The following is a 20,474-nucleotide window of genomic DNA, read 5'->3' as shown; positions in this document are numbered from 1 at the left end:
TTCCAGTCAAAATTATCATTTTGGTAAGTCACAAACTTCCAGGAAGAAATAAATCATCATCCAAACCAGTCGTCTCGATATTCACTGTTTTTATGGATTCTGCGATCTTATCGATAGTGTTAAGCAGTTGAACGATTAAAATCGGGAAATTAATTGCTGAGATTTTGTAGCCCCATACGGACGGGTCCCGTATATGTATATATATATATATATATATATATATATATATATATATAAAGCGTAACATTCTTATATATAATATTTAATTTGCATATAAAAATATATAATAATAATTTATATTTATATATTAATATCTTATATACTTTTTCTTAGTATATACAAATAAAGTATAATTTAATAAAATTGCTTATTGAGCAATAGATTAGAGAATAAAAGAGTTTTTTTTGTTAAAAATCTCCTATGGCAACAATAATATTAGATAATGCTGTTTTAGCATCACTTTCTTTAAAAACATTCAAGATTTCCAACGCTTTTTGCGAATGTTCCTTCACAAGCTCTTTGGTTAATCCAATGCCTGGACCAGCTGTGACGATGTCAAGCAACTATATACATAAACATTATTTATAGATTTATAGAAATTATATATGAATGTTAGTGTGTATAGCTTTATACCTTTAAATAATCAATTTTTTCAACTGATTCTAAACCTTTATCAAGTTCGATCAAAATCGATGGATCATGTTCAACATGGAACATAATTGGCGCAGCACATAAATTATATATGATTTCTTTATCATTGCTAAGGCATAAACCTAAGTCTAAGGAAGCCTGTAAAAATGTTCTTACATTAGATTTTTAAATTATCAATTTTACAAAATTATTACAAACATGTATAAACTTAATGCATTAATTTTAAATACACTACCTGCCAAGCTAAAGCTAGATGCTTGCCAAATTTGTAACCATTCTCCTGTATTTCCTCATTATGTCCTGCTAGCTTTAATGTATCTTGACAACTTTTACCGAGTAATGATCCACCACCATAAACATTTAAGAGCGTCCATTCTTTCAGTGCGTAGCCTGTAGAATCTTTAGGTGGTATTGACGGTATGGGAAAATTTTGACTGTCTCTGCGTGCTACAAATTCTGCTTGACATAAATCTCTTACTGCACTTGATATCAAGAATACAAGCTGAAAAGTAATACATCTTCCATGAATTTTGAAAAATAAAAAAAGCTAGGTTCTTTCTCCCATTACTTTCATAAATAAAATGTCTATACTTACATCCTGCTTTCTAAGAGCCGCCAATTCAATACAGCTATTGCCAAACAAGTAAATACCACATAACAATGCTATTTTATTGCCAAAAGACATAGTGTTCAACTCCAATGATTCTAAAGATTCATTTGTATTTATATTTACCAAACTTTTGTGTATCAAGTTACTAGTGCATATCATTTGTATAACTTCGGCCAATACTCTTTGACTGGAAACATATTTAAAACTCTATCTCTCTATTATATCATATAACAGGACAATATATTATATTATGTTATATAATATATTATGCTCTTTTATGTGATTTTTTCTTTCAAATTATTATATATATTATACCTGTGTAATACACCTGCAGCTTTATCTTCTTCTATTGGTTTTGCATTTAAATGGCCAGCAGCTTTAGAGATTAATAACACAATAAGACCAAATGCGTTACGTCCATTATAAATAAACAAATTCCTATTGTAAAAAAAATATAAATAAAATTTTATTTATTTTTATTTATAAGAAAACATTGTCACACATAAGACTTACTTGACTGTCTTTAGTAAGGGATGGGTTGTGCCAACTAGCTTTCTTAAGTGCAATGCAACATTTGCAATCTCATCGCTCAACAGCCACCTTAAATTTAAAAAAGGCGTCGGATATCCAACAATCTTTTCTGCCTCTGATATTGTTTTATTCCAGTCTGTTTTCTGATTTACTGTTATTTTATTTTCCGCCTGAGTGACATTACTAAAATGATATCTGTTTTTTGTAGAAACGCAAATTGTTTTTTGGATTTGAAAAGTCACATGCGATTTCCATAGATATGTAATCATAGGATTACTTTCTCTCCAAATTCTGAATACAGCTATGTTTGCAGACATTTTCTGTTTTTTTAAGTACTGTAATCTAGAAAAAATTATATTATTTAATTATTAACATAATTAGTAACTCAGGATAAACTTCCGAAAAGCTATCACCACCGATTTGGCTGATTTTCAACTTAAATACTTATTTTATCTAGTAAATAATATTCTCAAATAGATTTTTGGCACAAATGCCCCCTCCGCCCCTCAGGCCATCTCAAAGGTAAAACGGTTTCCGTTAATTATTTCAGAAAGTATTTATTGTACGAAAAAAGTTGTCAAACAAAAAATGAAGCTCATAAAAAGCTCTACAAATAAGGTCGTATACATATTTTATCTAACTCCAATATTTTAGCCGTTATTATCAAAAATTTGGAGATGTGTTCCGCCCCCCTGCGGGAAGCTCTACCATCAAAAAACTATACACATAGGGTTTGAACTGAATCTCGCTTTGCGTAGAAATTCGTAAATCCATGTAGAACCTCGCTTCGCGTTGTAAAGTGTATGCGTGGATGCAGTGGGCGCCGCCCCTCTTACGGGAGCTTTTACAAGTTTTTTAAAAAAAACGACTAAAATATTGGAGTTAGGTAAAATATATAATATAGAACCTTATTTGTGGAGCTTTTTATGAGCTTCATTTTTTGTTTGACAACTTTTTCCGTACAATGAACACTTTCTGAAATAATTAACAAAAACAGTTTTACCTTTGAGGGGAGCTGGAGGGTAAAGGGGGCATTTGCGCCAAAAATTTATTTGGAAATATTATTTACTAGATAAAATAAGTATTTAGGCTGAATATCAGCCAAATCGGAGGTAATAGCTTTTCGGAAGTCCGTAACTCAAAATTAATATTCAAATATACACATGAGTTTTAAAAAACATTTAATTTTCTTTATTTTAACAATAATTAGAATAAATAATAATCATCTAAATTAAAATTACTTAACTAAAATCACTTTAAGATTTAAAAATAAAGAAGAATGTAAAATATGAGTTGACACTGATGTTACTGCTCGAACTGCGAACACCACTGAAGTTATTTCTTCTTGCTTTCAATATGCACTCTGACGAGCGAAATGGTAGTAGAAGCTTTTATAGTAAGAAACAAGAACAAGAAAAAGAGGATGGAAGTTTTTTGCTTGAGTTTATGCAAAGGCAGGAGAGAAAAAGTAAATATAACGGTATTTAGAGATAACATTCTACAGATTACATACTACAGATACACATTCTAATTCTGTATGTATTTTTTAAAATAAATTCTCTATAAACTTCTTTTTATCTCTGTGCTATCTGGATAGCTTCTGAGAAGGCTTAGAATTGTGATCTACTAACATCGGTCAAACTAAACTAACTCTCATGCAGCATGCATATCAAAAAGATGTTGAGAGGACATTCTAAAGATATCGTATCTCTCAAAGATATCTTCAGGATATGTCTTCTGAACATCTTTTGAATATGCATGCTCTGTGGGCTAACATCATTGAATAACAATTTTTGCGCAAATAGTTTTTGCTGTTACATAAAACTAATCTATGCGTTCTTTTTTATCATAAATTTATATTCATGTTACAAATAGCCGGCGTTGTATTGAGGTACGTGTTGCTTAGCTTATTTTGTGACGTTTAATTTTTAATTTTTAATTTTTAATTTTTAATTTCGTGAAAATTTAGTTTTTTATTTTTTTTTCCATTCCAAAAGATTTGACATTTGTGGTTAACCGGTTCAGCTGGCCTATTCTGTAACCTTAACGATATCGTTATGATATTGTTGCGCAAATTTTTTGCATCATGTAATAGCTGCGTTAAGATTATAGAATAGGCAGGACGGGCGTACTATATATTTATCAAAAAATTACCTTTTAAAAAAAAAGTAAAAAAAGGCCAAGTACACGCTCTTGTCACAACTAAAATAAAACAGTATAGTTTTACCTTTCAAAAAAATTATCGTATATTATACGTAATAATAGTATTAAATACTTTACGCTATTTAATTAATGATATTTATTAATATTTTTACATTGTAACAACAGTTCTTAATATTATAGTATAAAAAAATTGTAATTTAAACATAATTTTGTAATTACTTCAGATTACATTTCTACGGTAGAAAATTGCAGTCTTCATCAGGTGCAGAAAGTTATGTAAGAGTGGTTTTGGCATGCAGGAGATCGCCTCAATTATTTATTGAAAAAAGGTGACATAAATGAGTAGTATTACAAATATATATTTATATCAGTGTTACAAATATTTTATATTTTAACATATATATCTAATATAGTTTATATAAGATGTAATGGTAATGATAATTTTGTAATTTATAATTTTATTGCAGTATACTTGAACCCAGTGAGCTAAATTGTATGAATATGCTAGCAGTGTGGCAACAAAAACGCAGCGAACGCGCAGAAATCGAGCATGATCTGTCGTCACGATGTGAAAAAATTTGTACTACGTAAATGCTAAAAACCCGATAAGTATTTGATTTTTAATATACAGGGTGTCCTATTTTAACTGACCACCCCTGTTAATTTCGCAGGAAATGGTTAGATAAAAAAATATTCTCTACAAAAGTTATTGGGTTTGGAAAGGGACATCCGATGGTGACATTGGTTTAACCTAGAGTATACGTGTCAAGGTTATATGGAGGTCAACTTTGTTTTTTTAAATAAAACACCCTATTTTTATTCCAGAATCTAATAGCTGGTGTCAAGAGCTTTTCAAAACACTATAATAAAATTATTTTTTATTAAGTATTTTTCGAGATATGAAGCTTGTAAGTTACAGTATTTTAACATAAAATACAAAATATCTTGTAAAACATTCAGTTTTCGGGAATCTTACCTTAATACTTTTATGCACAAAATAATGAGACAAATCAATTGATATAAAGAAAACACATTGTTGCTTTTAAGAAAAAATATGTAATTTGCAACATGCAGCTGCATACTTTTTTTTAAAGTACGGCCGACCGTAAACACGAGAAGTGCTGAACACTTTTTTCATCTTCAATTTCGTATTAAATTTTGTAATATATATATACATAAAGCACATGACGTAATAAAAATATTTTACAATAAAGAATAAGACAAGCCAGAGGCGATCTAATGTGTGCTGGCGATGTAGAAATAGAAAAGCCAGAGGCGATCTAACATATCCTGGCGATATAGAAATAGAAAAGCCAGAGACGATCTAACATCCTGCCGATGTAGAAATAAAAAAGCCGGAGGCGATCTAACGTATCCTAGCGATGTAGAAATAGAAAAACCAGAGGCGATCTAACGTGTGTTGGCGATGTAGAATTAGAAAAGTCAGAGGCGGTCTACCGTGAGCTGACAATTTTTAATAAATACAGTCAGAGGCGATCTAACGTCAGCTGACAGTTTAGAAAAAAGAGAGCCAAAGACGATTTATTCGTGAGCTAGTAAATTTTAAGAAATATCGTCAGAGGCGATCTATCGTGAGCTGACAATTTTTAATAAATACAGTCAGAGGCGATCTAACGTCAGCTGACAGTTTAGAAAAAAGAGAGCCAAAGATTTATTCGTGAGCTGGCAAATTATAAGAAATATTGTCAGAGGCGATCTATCGTGAGCTTGCAGATTTGAAGAAATACGTATTTCTTTTAGTTAGTAATTTACTACACGTGTGGTCTGTTTATGTTTTATCGGATAATTTATAAAGTCATTTCACCTTTTTTCTCGCAATTGAAATTCTATCGTATGGCTGTATGATGTACGTACGAGACGAAATAGACTTATACAAGGTGTCTAATAGATATAAATTAGATATGATAAAATATTTTATTTGAAAAATGTATATATAATACTATATATCTAATTGGAAAAAATATTATATGCTTTCCCTATTTTTATTCTTATGTAATTAATACAAAATAAATAACTAAGTTAATTAATTATTCAATACATACATATACATATTGAATATAGTTATCTTTATTTTGTATTTTATATAACTGAAATGATATATACTCTCATTATTTCAGTCATTATCATTGATTGGGGATCAAGATAAAATACTTCTCACAAGAACCATGGCTATACTACGAACAAATAGGAGAATTAAACCTCATTGAAACAAACTAGAAACTAGTAATAAAACTAGATATTACAGCAATAAATATTAGATTCAAACGTATAAAAGAAAATATACAAGATACGAATGAGATTTGCAACGAAATTAATAATAAAACTACAGAACAACCATGCCAAAACATGAATTTGATAATAAAAAAGAATATTAACCAATTAACAGAATCCATAAAACAAATAAATAATATCTATAAAAAACCTTCTGACAAACGACGCGGATTAATTGACGGCATAGGAAGTATCGCAAAAACTCTATTTAGAACCATAGACGCAGATGACGAGAAATACATTAACGAACAATTACATTATACTATATATACAATATAATATATATACAGTATACTATATATACAGTATACTATATAGTGTACCTGGAAATTTTATGCTACGTGTTATATTATAATATATCAGTAGTGTAGGGTTTCAAGATAATTTTTTATATGTGCTTGCTCTGCACTTCGTCCTTTGGAGGGGTCTTATGATTCTCGCGAGTGTTACTGTGCGTCAGTTCTCGTTCAGCATCCGATTTAGTTGCAATGAAGTTTGCGAATTTAGTAATTGTTTTGCGGTCTGAGACCGATAGAAGAGTGATGAGGCGACGAGAATTTTCTACTGCGGAACTATTAGAGAAATTGGTTCTTGCATTTGTTCAAAGCTCTTCAGAGCAGCTTATCATACGGCTTATTATACTGCAAAGGATGGCCCTTTGTCGTCAGCTCCTTGTGGGTTTACACCGTGCTGTTTCGCGGCAATTTCGGCGGTTTAATGGTTGTCGTCGCCGGGTTGGGCACTTGAGATGGCGACGTGCGATGTTGCTCATCTCAGAAGTGGCATGTGTTCTTAATCGAATGCATTGGCTTACGGAGGAGGATAGTGAGAACGAAGAGTATCCTGATTCTCTGTAACAAGGTGAGTGTGATTTAATTTTCAATAAAATGTTTAATGCGGTTTGCATGTACCAGCATTGTCTTTCGCCCCTTTTTAATAATGTAGTTAACGCTTGATTTTTTCTCGATTACTACGTAAGGTCCTGTCCATAGCGCGCCGAGTTTTTTCGAGACTGTCTTAGCTGTCGCTTTAATTGCTTTCTTTTCTTCGTCGTCATTCTCAGTTCCACAATGCTTATTAGTTTTGTTTATGGTATTGCGCGTGTTTGACTCTTCATTTATCTTCTTACTTTTAGTATATTCCGGTTTTTCGTTTAATATCCAACATTCGGTACGATTATGCCCGGATTTTTTGCAATAATTACAGTATTTATCTAGTGCATTGAATCTTGATCCATTCGGTTTAGGCAAAGTGAATTGATTACCGTAACGGCTTGTTCGGCAATCACGACCGTAATGTCCTTGCTTGCCGCATTTACGACATTGAATTGCTTGAGAATTGTTAAAATTTTTATTTGCGTTGTACGCGGAATCACGTGGTCTTTTTAATTTTTCCTCCGCTTTAGCCCATTCGATGGCTTCCTGCAGGGTTGCAAATTGTTGTACGCGGATTACTATTCGTATATCCTCGCGTAGTCCGTACACAAAATTTTGTAGTGCCAACTGTTTAACCGTATCTAGTATAGTGCGTTTATCTTGCGGTGTTCTTCCTGGACTGTCTGTTAGAGATTCGTATAGTTGCATTGCTAGATGGTCTGCATGTGCTCCATATTCCACCGCATTTTCTCCTGGTCGTTATTTCAGATGGTTAAACTCAATTTGAATCAATGTAGGATTTCTTTTAGGGTAGTAAAAGTTTTCCAGTTTGTTTTTTAGTTGTTCAAACGTTCTGATATCTTTAATCTCGAAATTCATTAATGCTTTGCCTTGCAGTTTAATTGACATTATGACGTCGAGTAGTTCGTTCTCGAACTCGGGTTTTACATATTTTATCGCGCATATACAAGCGCTTAAAAATAATTTTAAGTTCGTCCGTGACGTACCGTCACAAAATTAGGTATTAAATTTATCATGTTTTTTGATGTCATGTATCGTCGGGCGTCAGTGGACTGTCTGTTTCGCATGTCTCCAGTAGTTCGACCGTATGAAATTTCGGTCTCGCGTTCTTGTTGTGGATTCTGTTCGTGATAATGCGCATGAAGATACTCAAATAACGTTGCGATCTGTTCGCGCATTTCTTGTAATGCTTCTTCTATTGCTGAATTCTAAGTGGTTTTATTTTTTGAGCGTGTTCCCGTTCAAAGTCCGCCGTCTTCGTCTTCTTTTGCATTTTGCTTCATTAAAGCGGATATTTCGTTTTCTATTGCGATGTCTGCCTCGCTCTTTCTTCTTTGAGAGATTTTTTCGGTATTTCTTTCACGGATTTCGTTCAGATCAAATATGTTACTGTTGTACGATGTTAGTTCAAACTCGCTGTAATTTGACACGCGGCTTGGTGTTCTGCTGATGTACGATCTAGCTTTTTTAGGTTTTACCTCTATTACGGTATCGTTAAGAACAGGAATTAAATTTAAATCGATATCTCCAAAAGTGTAATCACGTTTATTCTCTACGTTTGAATGTATTTCGTCGTCGGTATCGCCATCCGAGTTTGTATATTGTAGAGTACGGCGTACGTTATCGCTCATGTCGCGAGTCGCTTCTTCAATAACGCGTATCGGATTTAACGCTGTGCGGAAACGCGTGTCGCGTTTGGTCGCTTAATAGCCACGACTTATTTCGTATGGGATCGGGGTCGCTTTCGCTTTTGAACATTCACGCGTTTTTATATATAATGGTTCGGACTTACAGTAGTAATAGTATAATCGCTTGCATGTTGCCTCATCCTTAGCTACGGTTCGCTGTCCGGCTGTAGATCGTAGGCTGTAGAGGTAGGTCGCTCGGCTGCTTTCTGCGGCTGACTCTTATTTTGCTGACTCCGCTTGGCACTGCTTGGCTCTGGATAGTCTGCTGCTGCGCTGCTACTCTGCTTGGCTTTGGCTGCTTACCGTTGCGTTGGTCGGGGTTTTCTCGTTTCAATAATCTCCGTATTGAAACTTGTCCGCCGAATATTTTTTACTCACTTAAATTTTTCTTTTTGTTTCAGGCTCTAGACGTTCCGGGTTCCTGGCCCCGAAGGAGAGGCAGATCCCACCGTTGCCACCAGATTTGTTGTGCCCCTTTTCAAGGGCACGGGTTCGGGATTTGCCGAGGAGTTGGATTAAGCCAGAAATCCGGAAATTATACAACTGTTTTGATTTTTCAATAAAAAACAGGTGTCCTTTTATTACTTGGTTTCTTGATTTCCTTTTCAAGTTTCCTCTTTTTACAATTTACTAAGTTCCGTTCCAGGAATCTTTATCTTAGCTTAGTTTTCACGGAGCTTCAAGTTACTCTTATTTGTTAGTTACGATTTTCTTAAAACGTGTCCCGACGGACATACGTCCATCCCGTTTGGTTGTTAATTTTCGACCCGCCGTCGTGATCTCGTGACGGCGACTTTATAATCGCGAAACTGCAATTAATTGCAGTTTTAAAGGTCTTTCAATTGAACGTGCTGATGGATTCTTGGTAGTTTGTTAGCGTTCTTGCGTTAGGAACGAATTAGGTTTCGATTTACACTGCGTGATTCTCCGGTGTCTCGCACGAGTCGGAAATGCACTAAATCATCAGCGTTTTTATATGATATTATACAATATATATTCTTATACTATTTTATTAATTAAAAATTGATTGCGGTTCTCTGGACCAACAACAGAATAAAGTAAAAAAAAGAATCAATTTTTTGTCAATTTGAATACTTTGAATTTTGTTACAGCTTGCAAATTTACGTCCAATCGCATTTTGAGCCAAACGATGTATTTGTCAACAACGCAGATTTGGAAGTTTTTCAAGAGAAGCTAACATATAAATATTACGCTAATAAAAACTATATTTAATATAATATCTTACATAAAAATAATAAAAAATAATGTTTTTAATAAATTTCATGTATTATTTAAATAATATTTACTGCTTCTTTTAATGGTATTATTAATACTTTCGTAAAGCGACAAGTTTCTGCGAAAATTCATCTCTCGACGGATATGGGCAGCATTATAGTCAAAATGTTAATAATTTTGGTAGAGCACAAATTTCCAGAAAAAAATAAATATCGCCCTCCAAGTTAGTCATGTTATTGTAAATACTACACAAGAGCAACTGGCTCCTGCAGAAATTTACATGTCAACGGATATGAGCAACCTTGCAATCAAAATATTAATCATTTTAAAAAACCACAAACTTCCAGGAAGATATATTATCATCCATATCAGTCGTCTCGACATTCAGTCTTTTGCAATCGTTAGTGTTTTGCAGTTGAACGATTAAAATTGGAGAATTATTGAGAGTTTGCAACCCCCGTAATCGTAGACTTCAGAATTTTTAACGACACTCAGGTAAGTGAGATAGTGCGTGACACATTTTATTTTAAATGTTTAAAATGCTGTATATTTCGTATATTTTATTTTTTTTTAATAAAAAAAAATAATTTGAATAAATATACCGATAAATAAAATTCATATGCAAGGTATCAATGAATAATATATATAATAACGTTAAAACGTTTTTCAGACACGTGACGCAATTTGATTATATCGCTTTTTGCTCTTCATCTCATAAGCAACTGTTGCAAACAATCCATAATCATATGCAAGGATGGTTTTTGAAAATAATTTCGGCAAAGATTATTCCAGCATATCTAAACACGAACTACTATTGCATGCTTGTAACAACAAAAGACATCTTGACGAAAATTTGCGAAACCTAACTGAATATTTTATTTATGTGCATATCGACAGTACTCAGAAGACCATGAATCATTCATTTGTGAATACAAGTAGTATTGAAAAATTCAAAGATTTATGTAACGAAGATATTATGGGCAAAAATTTTCCCATCACTCATGTCATAAATAAATTTTATTTTGTTTTTGAGCTGTACCATGCGATTGTAAATAGTTCGAACGCTAATTCAAATATCAGAAAGTACTGTTTGCCGATTTTTATTATTCTCGGTCTTTTAGGAAACTGTTTGTCTGCTATTGTACTTTTCCGTAAAAAGATGCGTTCTTTCTCGTCCAACATCTACTTGGGCGTGCTAGCAATGAGCGACATCGTCTATTTGATGTTATCACTCATTAATTGGCTCCAAATAATGGATATAAAACTAATAACAAATTATTTGTATTACTTAATTTTCTTCAAAGACTTTCTGTTCTTCTTTTCCGAGTTTTTGAGTGTGTGGCTTATAGTAGCCTTTACCATCGAGAGATTTATAGTGACAAAGTATCCGCTTCTACGTCGATCCTGGTGCACTGTCAAACGAGCAAAAATCGTAGCAATCACGCTGATGGGACTAGCTATTTTACGCAGCATTCTACATATTTTTTATATGTATAGGACCATGCGCTATGAAATGTTTAAAAGAAACGGCAATATCTATGATGTGTACAAATATATAAAATTTGACAAACAGTATGGATTTAGAAACACAAGGCACATTATAGATTCTATTATAATATTTATCTTACCTGCTGTCGTGTGATAGTAATCTGCAATACTCTGATAGGATACCACATTTACCAGCAAAATCGTGTTCGCAAAACCTTGATTACAGCTTCCGATTCTACTAATGAGAGAATTCAGATTTCTAATGATAAAATGCTTCTGCATAGGATCACAAAAATGCTTATTCTCGTTTCGACCATATTTCTAATTTTGAAATTACCTATATATTATACTCTCCACCATTCTAGTTACGTACGTATTATTAATTCATATTAAAATAATATCGACCATAATATATAGTTTAATTACTCCATAAATGCATTCTGTACATGTAATGTATGTAATGCATGTATTAAATATGACAAAAAATATTAATTAATTTTTCTCTTAAAATTTAAATTTTTCAAAATAATTTATACTGTTTAATTTCTACATTATGAATAAAATTGTACAATAATTTTTTATATTAGGTATCTACGTAAAAAAAATGAATGCCGTAAAATACGACACGTCATTATGAATAGTTATATACATAAAAAATAACAATAATAATTTTTCCAGATGGCTAAATATGGCAATATGTCTGTTGTGATAATAATATTCAATTTATTAGACAATGCACATTTCAGTATAAATTTTGTCCTTTACTGCGCAACTGGACAAACTTTTCGCAGAGAACTAATACGCATGTTTACGAAACGTACAAATGTAAGAAAGAACAGAAATATTATAGGGATGTACAATTAGAAGTAACAATATGATTGATGCTCAATTATGCAGTCATAATGAGGTAATACCATAATTAAAGGCGGCGTTCTATACTGTAAAAAAAAATCGATAAATTTACAAAACTGGATGTAAGAATTACATGATAAATAAATTTACTAAATGTACATTGCAAATTTACATAATTTCATAAATTTTATACTATTTGGTTAGTATTTTTTTCTTATTATTTGTTATGTAATATTTACATCTGCTCTGTGAAAATTTAGCGAATTTTTTGACAGTGTGTATACTTATATTACATTAATCAAAAATTCTTTTACTATCTACGTTATATAACTTTTATAATTAAATGAATGAAAGCATAAATCAGTCACTTTTTCGCAATTTGATAATACTTTGCATTTTGTTACAGCTTGCAGATTTACGTCTAATCGCACTTCAAACAAAACAGTGTATTTGTTAACAACGAACAACTGAAAGTTTCTCAAGAGAAGCTAACACTCCTGACATACACGAGAGATTATAATATACATTTAACTTTATAACAATATAATTAATTGCAAATAGCTAAATAAAATAGCTAAACTTATTATTGTATTAAAAGTATATTGTATTAAAAGTAAATTAAAAATAACGATCAAAAATTCTATGATGCACATATATGTAAGTAGTATGTACAATATTTAAGCGCACCATAAAGAAGTCAAAAATTTTATGTATATTATTTCTATACTCAAAGTAAACTTATATAACTTAGGAGAAGTGTGCAATTAACTATTTGAAATAGGTGAATTGTCACATGGTAGATTGTAATTCAATGTCAATTTGTTATCATCAATGTAATGGACACATCTTTCATTACAAGAATATTTTCCAAAGAAGAAAAAGAACGTTCTAAAAATGTGTTATGTTTTATTTATATGTTATTATATCACAAATTCGTAGCAGCCAGTATATTAATATATATGTGGGAGGGTCTCAACTGCTTACATTCCCATTTGCCAACAGCTTCGTTTGCCTACAACATTTTGCCGACAGCTTCAATTGCCGACATTCCCGATTGCCTACAGAGCGATTGCCTACAAGCATTATTGCGCACATTTAAAAATTAAAAATACAAACGTACGTTTGCACACAAGACATTATTGCACACATACACATTGCACACATGACATTATTGCACACATACACATTGCACACATGACATTATTGCGCACATACACATTGCACACATGACATTATTGCGCACATACACATTGCACACATAATATTATTACGTACATTTAAAAATTAAAAATACAAACGCACGTTTGCACACAAGACATTATTGCGCATATACACATTGCACACATAATATTATTACGTACATTTAAAAATTAAAAATACAAACGTACGTTTGCACACAAGACATTATTGTACACATACACATTGCGCACATGACATTATTGCGCTTTGTATAGAAACTCATAAACCCACGTTGAACCTCGCTTTGTTTGAAATTTTACTCGTAGGCGGCGGAGGACTTCGCCCCTACGGGGCGAAACCTCTCCCCCGCGTAAAAAAATAACAAATCCTACTCAGGTTATACCTAACAAGGTAAACCTAACAAGGTTAACCAAGGTTCACAAACAAAGTTGTAAACCCATGTTGAACCTCGTTTTGCATGGAAAGAATATGCGCAATAATATTATGTGTGCAATGTGTATGTGCGCAATAATGTCATGTGTGCAATGTGTATGTGTGCAAGACATTAGTCTTGTGTGCAAACGTACGTTTGTATTTTTAGTTTTTAAATGTGCGCAATAACGCTTGTAGGCAATCGGGAATGTCGGCAAAATGTTGTGGGCAAATGAAGCTGTTGGCAAATGAGAATGTAGGCAATTGAGACCCTCCCTTTTTATTTATATTGTAAGGGCTTTCGACCTATATACTTACAATTATTAACATAAATTGAATTGAATTTCGTATTTAGCGTTGCAAATAGTAAAAAAAAAAGAGCAATTCCGTCCACTCATTTAGAATGCGCTAACAGTATTGTTCCATTATTCAAACAAATATTAGAACTGAAATTTTCTTAAAATAATAGTACCATATTACATTCAAATGTATAAATCTCAATAAAAGTAAATATATAATATTAATTAAACTATACAAAATATAATATTTTAATGTTCTTGTTATTCAATACATAATATATAATAACCACAGTTGTCATGTAATTATAAATATTATGCTAATAAAAAACTGTTTACTGTAATATTTTTCACGAGAAAAATAAAAAATTCTGTTTTTTATGTATTTTATGTATTATTTTAGTAACATTTATTGCTGCTTTTTAATGTCATTATAAATACTTTTAGTAAAGCAACAGACTCCTGCGCAAACTTACAATTCTTATGGATACGAGCAACATTATAATCAAAATGTTAATCATTTTGGTAAGCCACAAACTTTCAGGAAGAAATATTATCTTCAACCAAGTCAGTCGTCTCGACATTTAGTGTTTCGGTAATTTATTACTGCTTTTTAATGTTATTATAGGTCCCGAGTCCCGTTTGCCTACATTCCCGATCACCAATGGCTTCGTTTGCCTACAATGTTTTGCCGACAACTTTGATTGCCGACATTCCCGATTGCCTACAAATATTATTGCGCACATGCAAAAATTAAAAATATAAACGTACGTTTGTATGTGCGCAATAATACTTGTAGGCAATCGGGAATGTCGGCAATCGAAGCTGTCGACAAAACATTGTAGACAAACGAAGCTGTTGGCAATCGGGAATGAAGGCAAACGGAGCTCCCTCGTTATTATAAATATTTCATTAGAGAAATAGGTTCCTGCAGAAATTCACATGTGAACGGATATGAGCAACCTTACAATCAAAATATTAATCATTTTAGTAAGCCACAAACTTCCAGGAAGAAAAAATTATTGCTATCCAAGTCAGTCGTTTCGACATTCAGTCTTTTGCAATCGTTAGTGTCTAGCAGTTGAACGATTAAAATCGGGGAATTGCTGAGAGTTTGTAACCCCTGTATTCGTAGGCTTCAAAATTTTTAACGATTCTCTGGTAAGTGAGATAGTGCGCAAGACATTTTACTTTGAATGTTTAAAATACAGTATATATTTTGTATATTTTGTATGTTTCATTTTTTTAATATTTAAAAACAATTATTTCAATACATATATCGATAAATAAAATTTATATGAAAGATATCAATGAATAATATATATAATAACGTTGTAACGCTTTTCAGACGCGAGACGCATCTTGATTATATCGCTTTTTGATTTTCATCTGATAAGCAAATATTGCAAACAATCCATAACCATACGCAAGGATGTTTTCTGAAAATAATCTTGGCATAGATTATTCCAGCATATCTAAACACGAACTACGATTGCGTGTTTGTAACAACGAAAGAGATGTTGACGAAATTTCACGTAGCTTCGCTGAATATTTTATCCACGTGTATATCGACAGACGTCAGAAAACCATGATGAATCAGCATCCACTTGTGAATACGAGTAGAATTACAAAATTCAAAGATTTATGTAACAAAGATATTGTAGGCAGCCATTTTTCCATCACTGACGTCATAAATAAATTTGATTTTGTTTCCGGGCTAAGCCATGAAATTGCAGATCATTATACGACGCATTCAAATTTCAGAAAGTACAGTCTGCCGATTTTTATTATTCTCGGTCTTTTAGGGAACTGTTTGTCCGCCATTGTGCTCTTCCGTAAAAAGATGCGTTCTTCCTCGTCCAACATCTACTTGGGCATGCTTGCAATATGCGACATCGCCTATTCAATGATATTACTTATTGACTGGCTTTTTTTATTGGATTATATAAATCCAGAAAGAATTTATTTGTATTATTTATATATCTTCGTAGACTTTCTGTTCTCCTTCTCCGAGTTCTTAAGTGTGTGGCTTATAGTAGCCTTTACTATCGAGAGATATATAGTGACAAAGTATCCGCTTCTACGTCGATTTTGGTGCACTGTCAAACGAGCAAAAATTGTAGTGATCATACTGATGGGACTAGCGATTTTGAACGGCATTTTAAATATTTTTTATAATTTTGGAACCATATACTATGAAATATTAAGAAGAGAAATGAATAGCTATGATATATACAAACTTCTACAATTGGACCCAAAAAAAGTTCAGCTAATAAAAAAGATTATGGATTCTATTATAATATTTAGTCTACCTGCTCTCGTGATAATAATCTGCAATTTTCTGATCGGATATCACATTTATCAGCAAAATCGTGTTCGCAAAACCTTGGTTACAGCGTCCGATTCCTCTAATGAGAGAACTCAGATTTTTAAGGATAAAATGCTTCAGCATAAGATCACAAAAATGCTTATTCTCGTTTCGAGCATATTTCTAATCTTGAAATTACCTGCACATTACTTTTATTACTTTAGGAATTACGTAAGTATCAATAATTCAATTTAAAATAATATCGACCATATAATGTGTACATTATTTACTCTAAAAATGCATTCTGTATATAACAAAAAAATATTAATTAATTTTTCTCTCAAAAAATTTGAACTTTTAAAAATAAATTATAATGTTTAATTTTTACATTAAGAATGTCATTATATAATATTTTTTTACATTAGATATCCGCGTAAGAAAATAGCGTTAAGATATAACACGTTATTATTAACAATTATATATATAATAAAAATAACAATAATAATTTTTCCAGTTCCGTGAATATGTCGATGTGTTTGTTGTGATAACAATATTCGACTTATTAGACACAGCACATTACAGTATAAATTTTGTTCTCTATTGCGCAACAGGACAAATTTTTCGCAGAGAACTAATCCACATGTTTACGAAACGTACAAATATGAGAAGAAACAGAAATATCAGAGAGATGTACAATTATAAATAACAGTATAATTGATATCCAGTTATGCAGTAATAATAAGGTAATATCATAATTAAACGCGGTGTTCTATGTATACTGTAAAAAGAAATCGATAAATTTGCAAAACTAGATGTAAAAATTACAGCTGGTTGAAATTTGGAACGTTCCTTTACCGATTTTTGAAAAATCATCTGTCGCTCTTCTCTTTTTGCACAGAAAAAGTTTTGAGACCCACAAACAAAATACAAAAGATACCGATCCAATACATTCGTCGGAAGACACTCTTATACCCGAAAAACCTTTCACAAAATCACTTTAAAAATTCTTACCAAGTTAAAAATGATTTGTCGCTCTTCTCCTTTTACACAGAGGAAGTGCCGAGACCTTCACACGACATTCAAAAGAGACCGATCCGATACATGTGTCAAAAGACACGAAGAGAATTTTTTATGTGATTTTGGGAGAGGTTTTCCGAGTATAAGTGTGTCTTCCGACGCATGTATCGGATCGGTTTCTTTTGTATTTTGTTTGTGGGTCTCAAAACTTCCTCTGTGTAAAAGAAGAAGAGCGATAAATCATTTTTAAAAAATTGCTTCAAGAACGTTCCAAACTTCAGCCAGCTAAAATTACATAATAAATAACGAAAATTTACTAAATATGTATAAGTATATTGTAAATTTACATATTTTCACAAATTTTATATTATTTACTTAGTATATTTCCATTATTCGTCAAGTAATTTTTACATTTTTGTTATGTAAATTTTCCGAACTTTTTGATAGTGTGCATAATTATGTTACATTAATCAAAAATTCTTTTATAATTTTTGTTATATGACCTTTATAATTAAATGAATGAAAGCATAAATCAGCCAATTTTTTTACAATTTGAGAATACTTTGCATTTTGTTACAACTTGCAGGTTTACGTCTAATCGCACTTCAAACAAAACAGTGTATTTGTTAACAACGAACAACTGAAAGTTTCTCAAGAGAAGCTAACACTTCTGACATACACGAGAGATTATAATATGGTATACATTATAACTTCATAAAAATATAATTAACTACAAATAGCTAAATAAGATAGTTAAACATATTATTGTATTAAAAGTGTTAAAAATAAATCAAAAACAACAATTGGAAAAATTTACTACCTACATATATGTACATGTAGGTAGTATGTACAATGTTTTAGCGCATCATACACAGAAAACAACAGTTTTATCAATTCTATTAATGAATGTGGACCTATATATTTTAGAAAAAAATGTTGATTTAATTATTTGAAATAGGAAAATTATGACATCATAGATTGTAATACAAAGACCATTTGTTGTCATCAAACTTATGTAAATAACTCGTTTATTCATTACAAGAATATTTTCTAAAGAAAAAAAAGAATAATTTTTATTTTAATTAGTGTTTTATTATTTATTTTGTAATTTTTTTTATATCTAAATTTTAACAACTTTTGACCTATTAAAATCTTATTTATTATTTTTTTTTAATTGCAAGTTAGATGATCCTTGGCTTCACACAAGTTTGACACGACAAAAAACAAAATGTACTTTCCGTGTTACCAAAAATATTTATATATAATTTTTTTGGGTAATTTCGGGCTTGGAGAAAACGCTTTTAACTCGTTTGTCATTTCATATTAACAGGATGCGTTACCAAAATCATAATTATTGTTCGAGAACGTTGTCCATTCTGACTTTCTTAACAACGCTGTTCCACTAGCGACTGTTTTATTTAAATTAATTTGTTACAATGAAGATAGCCACGTCCCTTTGGCCGAAACGTCTGTTGTAATTTTTGTAATAAAGTAAATTTTTTAGCAAATCCAACCGGCTCCGGCTCTATAAGCTTGTTTTTTCGCCAATATTATTATAATAAGAAAAAGAGTAATACCTTTATATTATTTGTATAAAAAAATTTCTTTTTAACAAATTTTATTTATTATTTTAGTGATATTTATTGCTGCTTTTTATTGTCATTATAAATACTTTAGTAGAGCAGCAGATTCCCGCGGAAATTTACACGTCAGCGGATATGAGCAACATTATAGTCAAAATGTTAATCATTTTGGTAAGCCACAAACATTCAGGAAGAAATATTATCTTCATCCTAGTCAGTCGTTTCGACATTTAGTGTTTCAGTAATTTATTACTGCTTTTTAATGTTATTATAAGGGGAGTCTGCCTACATTCCCGATTACCAACGGCTTCGTTTGCCTACAATATTTTGCTGACAGCTTTATTTGCCGACATTCCCGATTGCCTACACAGCGATTAACTACAAGCATTATTGCGCATATGCAAAAATTAAAAATACAAACGTACGTTTGCACACATGACATTATTTCGCACATACACATTGCACACATAGTATTATTGTACACGTCAAATAAGGAAATCAACGGACACATTATACTGAAAAATTTATAATTAGACGATTTCACGTGGGTTTGCAACTTTCCACGCCAAGCGAGAACCAACTCACATCACCCAATGCTTCAGATGCGAGACGAGGTTTATATCATTAAGTTATATGTCATGCAATCTATATATGCACAATAATATCCTGTGTGCAAAGTATTAATACGATTTCCTTACTTCATGTGTGCAATGTGTATGTTTGCAATAATGTCAAGTGTGCAAACGTACGTTTGTATTTTTAATTTTTACATATGCGCAATGATACTTGTAGGCAATCGAAGCTGTCGGAAAAGCATTATAGGCAATCGAAGCTGTCGGCAAAACATTGTAGGCAAACGAAGCTGTTGGCAATCAAAAATGAAAACAAACGGACCTCTCTCGTCATTATAAATACTTCATTAGAGCTACAGGCTCCTGTAGAAATTCACATGTCAACGGATATGAGCAACCTTACAATCAAAATATTAATCATTTTAGTAAGCCACAAACTTCCAGGAAGAAAAAATTATCACCATCCAAGTCAGTCGTTTCGACATTCAGTCTTTTGCAATCGTTAGTGTCTAGTAGTTGAACGATTGAAATCGGGGAATTGCTGAGAATTTGTAACCCCTGTATTCGTAGGCTTCACAATTTTTAACGACTCTCTGGTAAGTGAGATAGTGCGCAAGACATTTTACTTTAAATATTTAAAACGTATATATTTTAAAACTGTACATATTTTGTGTATTTTG

At 31.9% G+C, this 20,474-nt stretch overlaps 1 protein-coding gene and 3 long non-coding RNA genes across 8 annotated transcripts in view; 3 read left to right on the top strand and 1 right to left on the bottom strand.

Annotated features, from left to right (window-relative positions):
- Positions 1-246: 246 nt before the first annotated feature.
- Positions 247-3,161, bottom strand: LOC105669352 (all trans-polyprenyl-diphosphate synthase PDSS2-like). Of its 2 annotated transcripts, XM_067351704.1 has the most exons (7): positions 3,039-3,161; positions 1,775-2,134; positions 1,577-1,699; positions 1,247-1,448; positions 887-1,153; positions 634-789; positions 247-563 (listed from the first exon to the last, which is right to left on the bottom strand). In XM_067351704.1, the coding sequence occupies exons 2-7, from the start codon at positions 2,107-2,109 to the stop codon at positions 408-410; spliced, it is 1,239 nt and encodes a 412-aa protein (XP_067207805.1). In that variant the 5' UTR covers positions 2,110-2,134; positions 3,039-3,161; the 3' UTR covers positions 247-407. The 2 variants fall into 2 exon arrangements, with proteins under 2 accessions (XP_067207805.1, XP_012217674.1); XM_012362251.2 differs by having other exon boundaries at positions 1,775-3,135.
- A 3,528-nt stretch (positions 3,162-6,689) lies between these two features.
- LOC136998650 (uncharacterized) lies at positions 6,690-9,412 on the top strand. Its single transcript, XR_010889239.1, has 2 exons — positions 6,690-7,108; positions 9,233-9,412. It is a non-coding gene; the product is annotated as an uncharacterized lncRNA (long non-coding RNA).
- A 987-nt stretch (positions 9,413-10,399) lies between these two features.
- Positions 10,400-13,791, top strand: LOC105669350 (uncharacterized). Its single transcript, XR_001100247.2, has 4 exons — positions 10,400-10,562; positions 10,738-11,924; positions 12,234-12,462; positions 12,814-13,791. It is a non-coding gene; the product is annotated as an uncharacterized lncRNA (long non-coding RNA).
- Positions 13,792-15,330: 1,539 nt separating this feature from the next.
- Positions 15,331-20,474, top strand: part of LOC105669946 (uncharacterized) — a 28,712-nt gene continuing 23,568 nt past the window's right edge. For 3 of the 4 annotated variants that reach the window (XR_010889234.1, XR_010889237.1, XR_010889236.1), the window contains exons 1-4: positions 15,331-15,475; positions 15,663-16,853; positions 17,137-17,365; positions 18,226-20,390. This is a non-coding gene — a long non-coding RNA (uncharacterized lncRNA). The remainder of the gene's footprint in view (positions 15,476-15,662; positions 16,854-17,136; positions 17,366-18,225; positions 20,391-20,474) is intronic. The other variant, XR_010889235.1, reaches the window with a different exon arrangement.

The sequence above is a fragment of the Linepithema humile genome, chromosome 3, assembly GCF_040581485.1.
Source record: "Linepithema humile isolate Giens D197 chromosome 3, Lhum_UNIL_v1.0, whole genome shotgun sequence".
Lineage (NCBI taxonomy): Eukaryota > Metazoa > Arthropoda > Insecta > Hymenoptera > Formicidae > Linepithema > Linepithema humile.
Note: the sequence above shows the minus strand (reverse complement) of the source record. Positions and strands in the feature narration are given on the sequence as shown.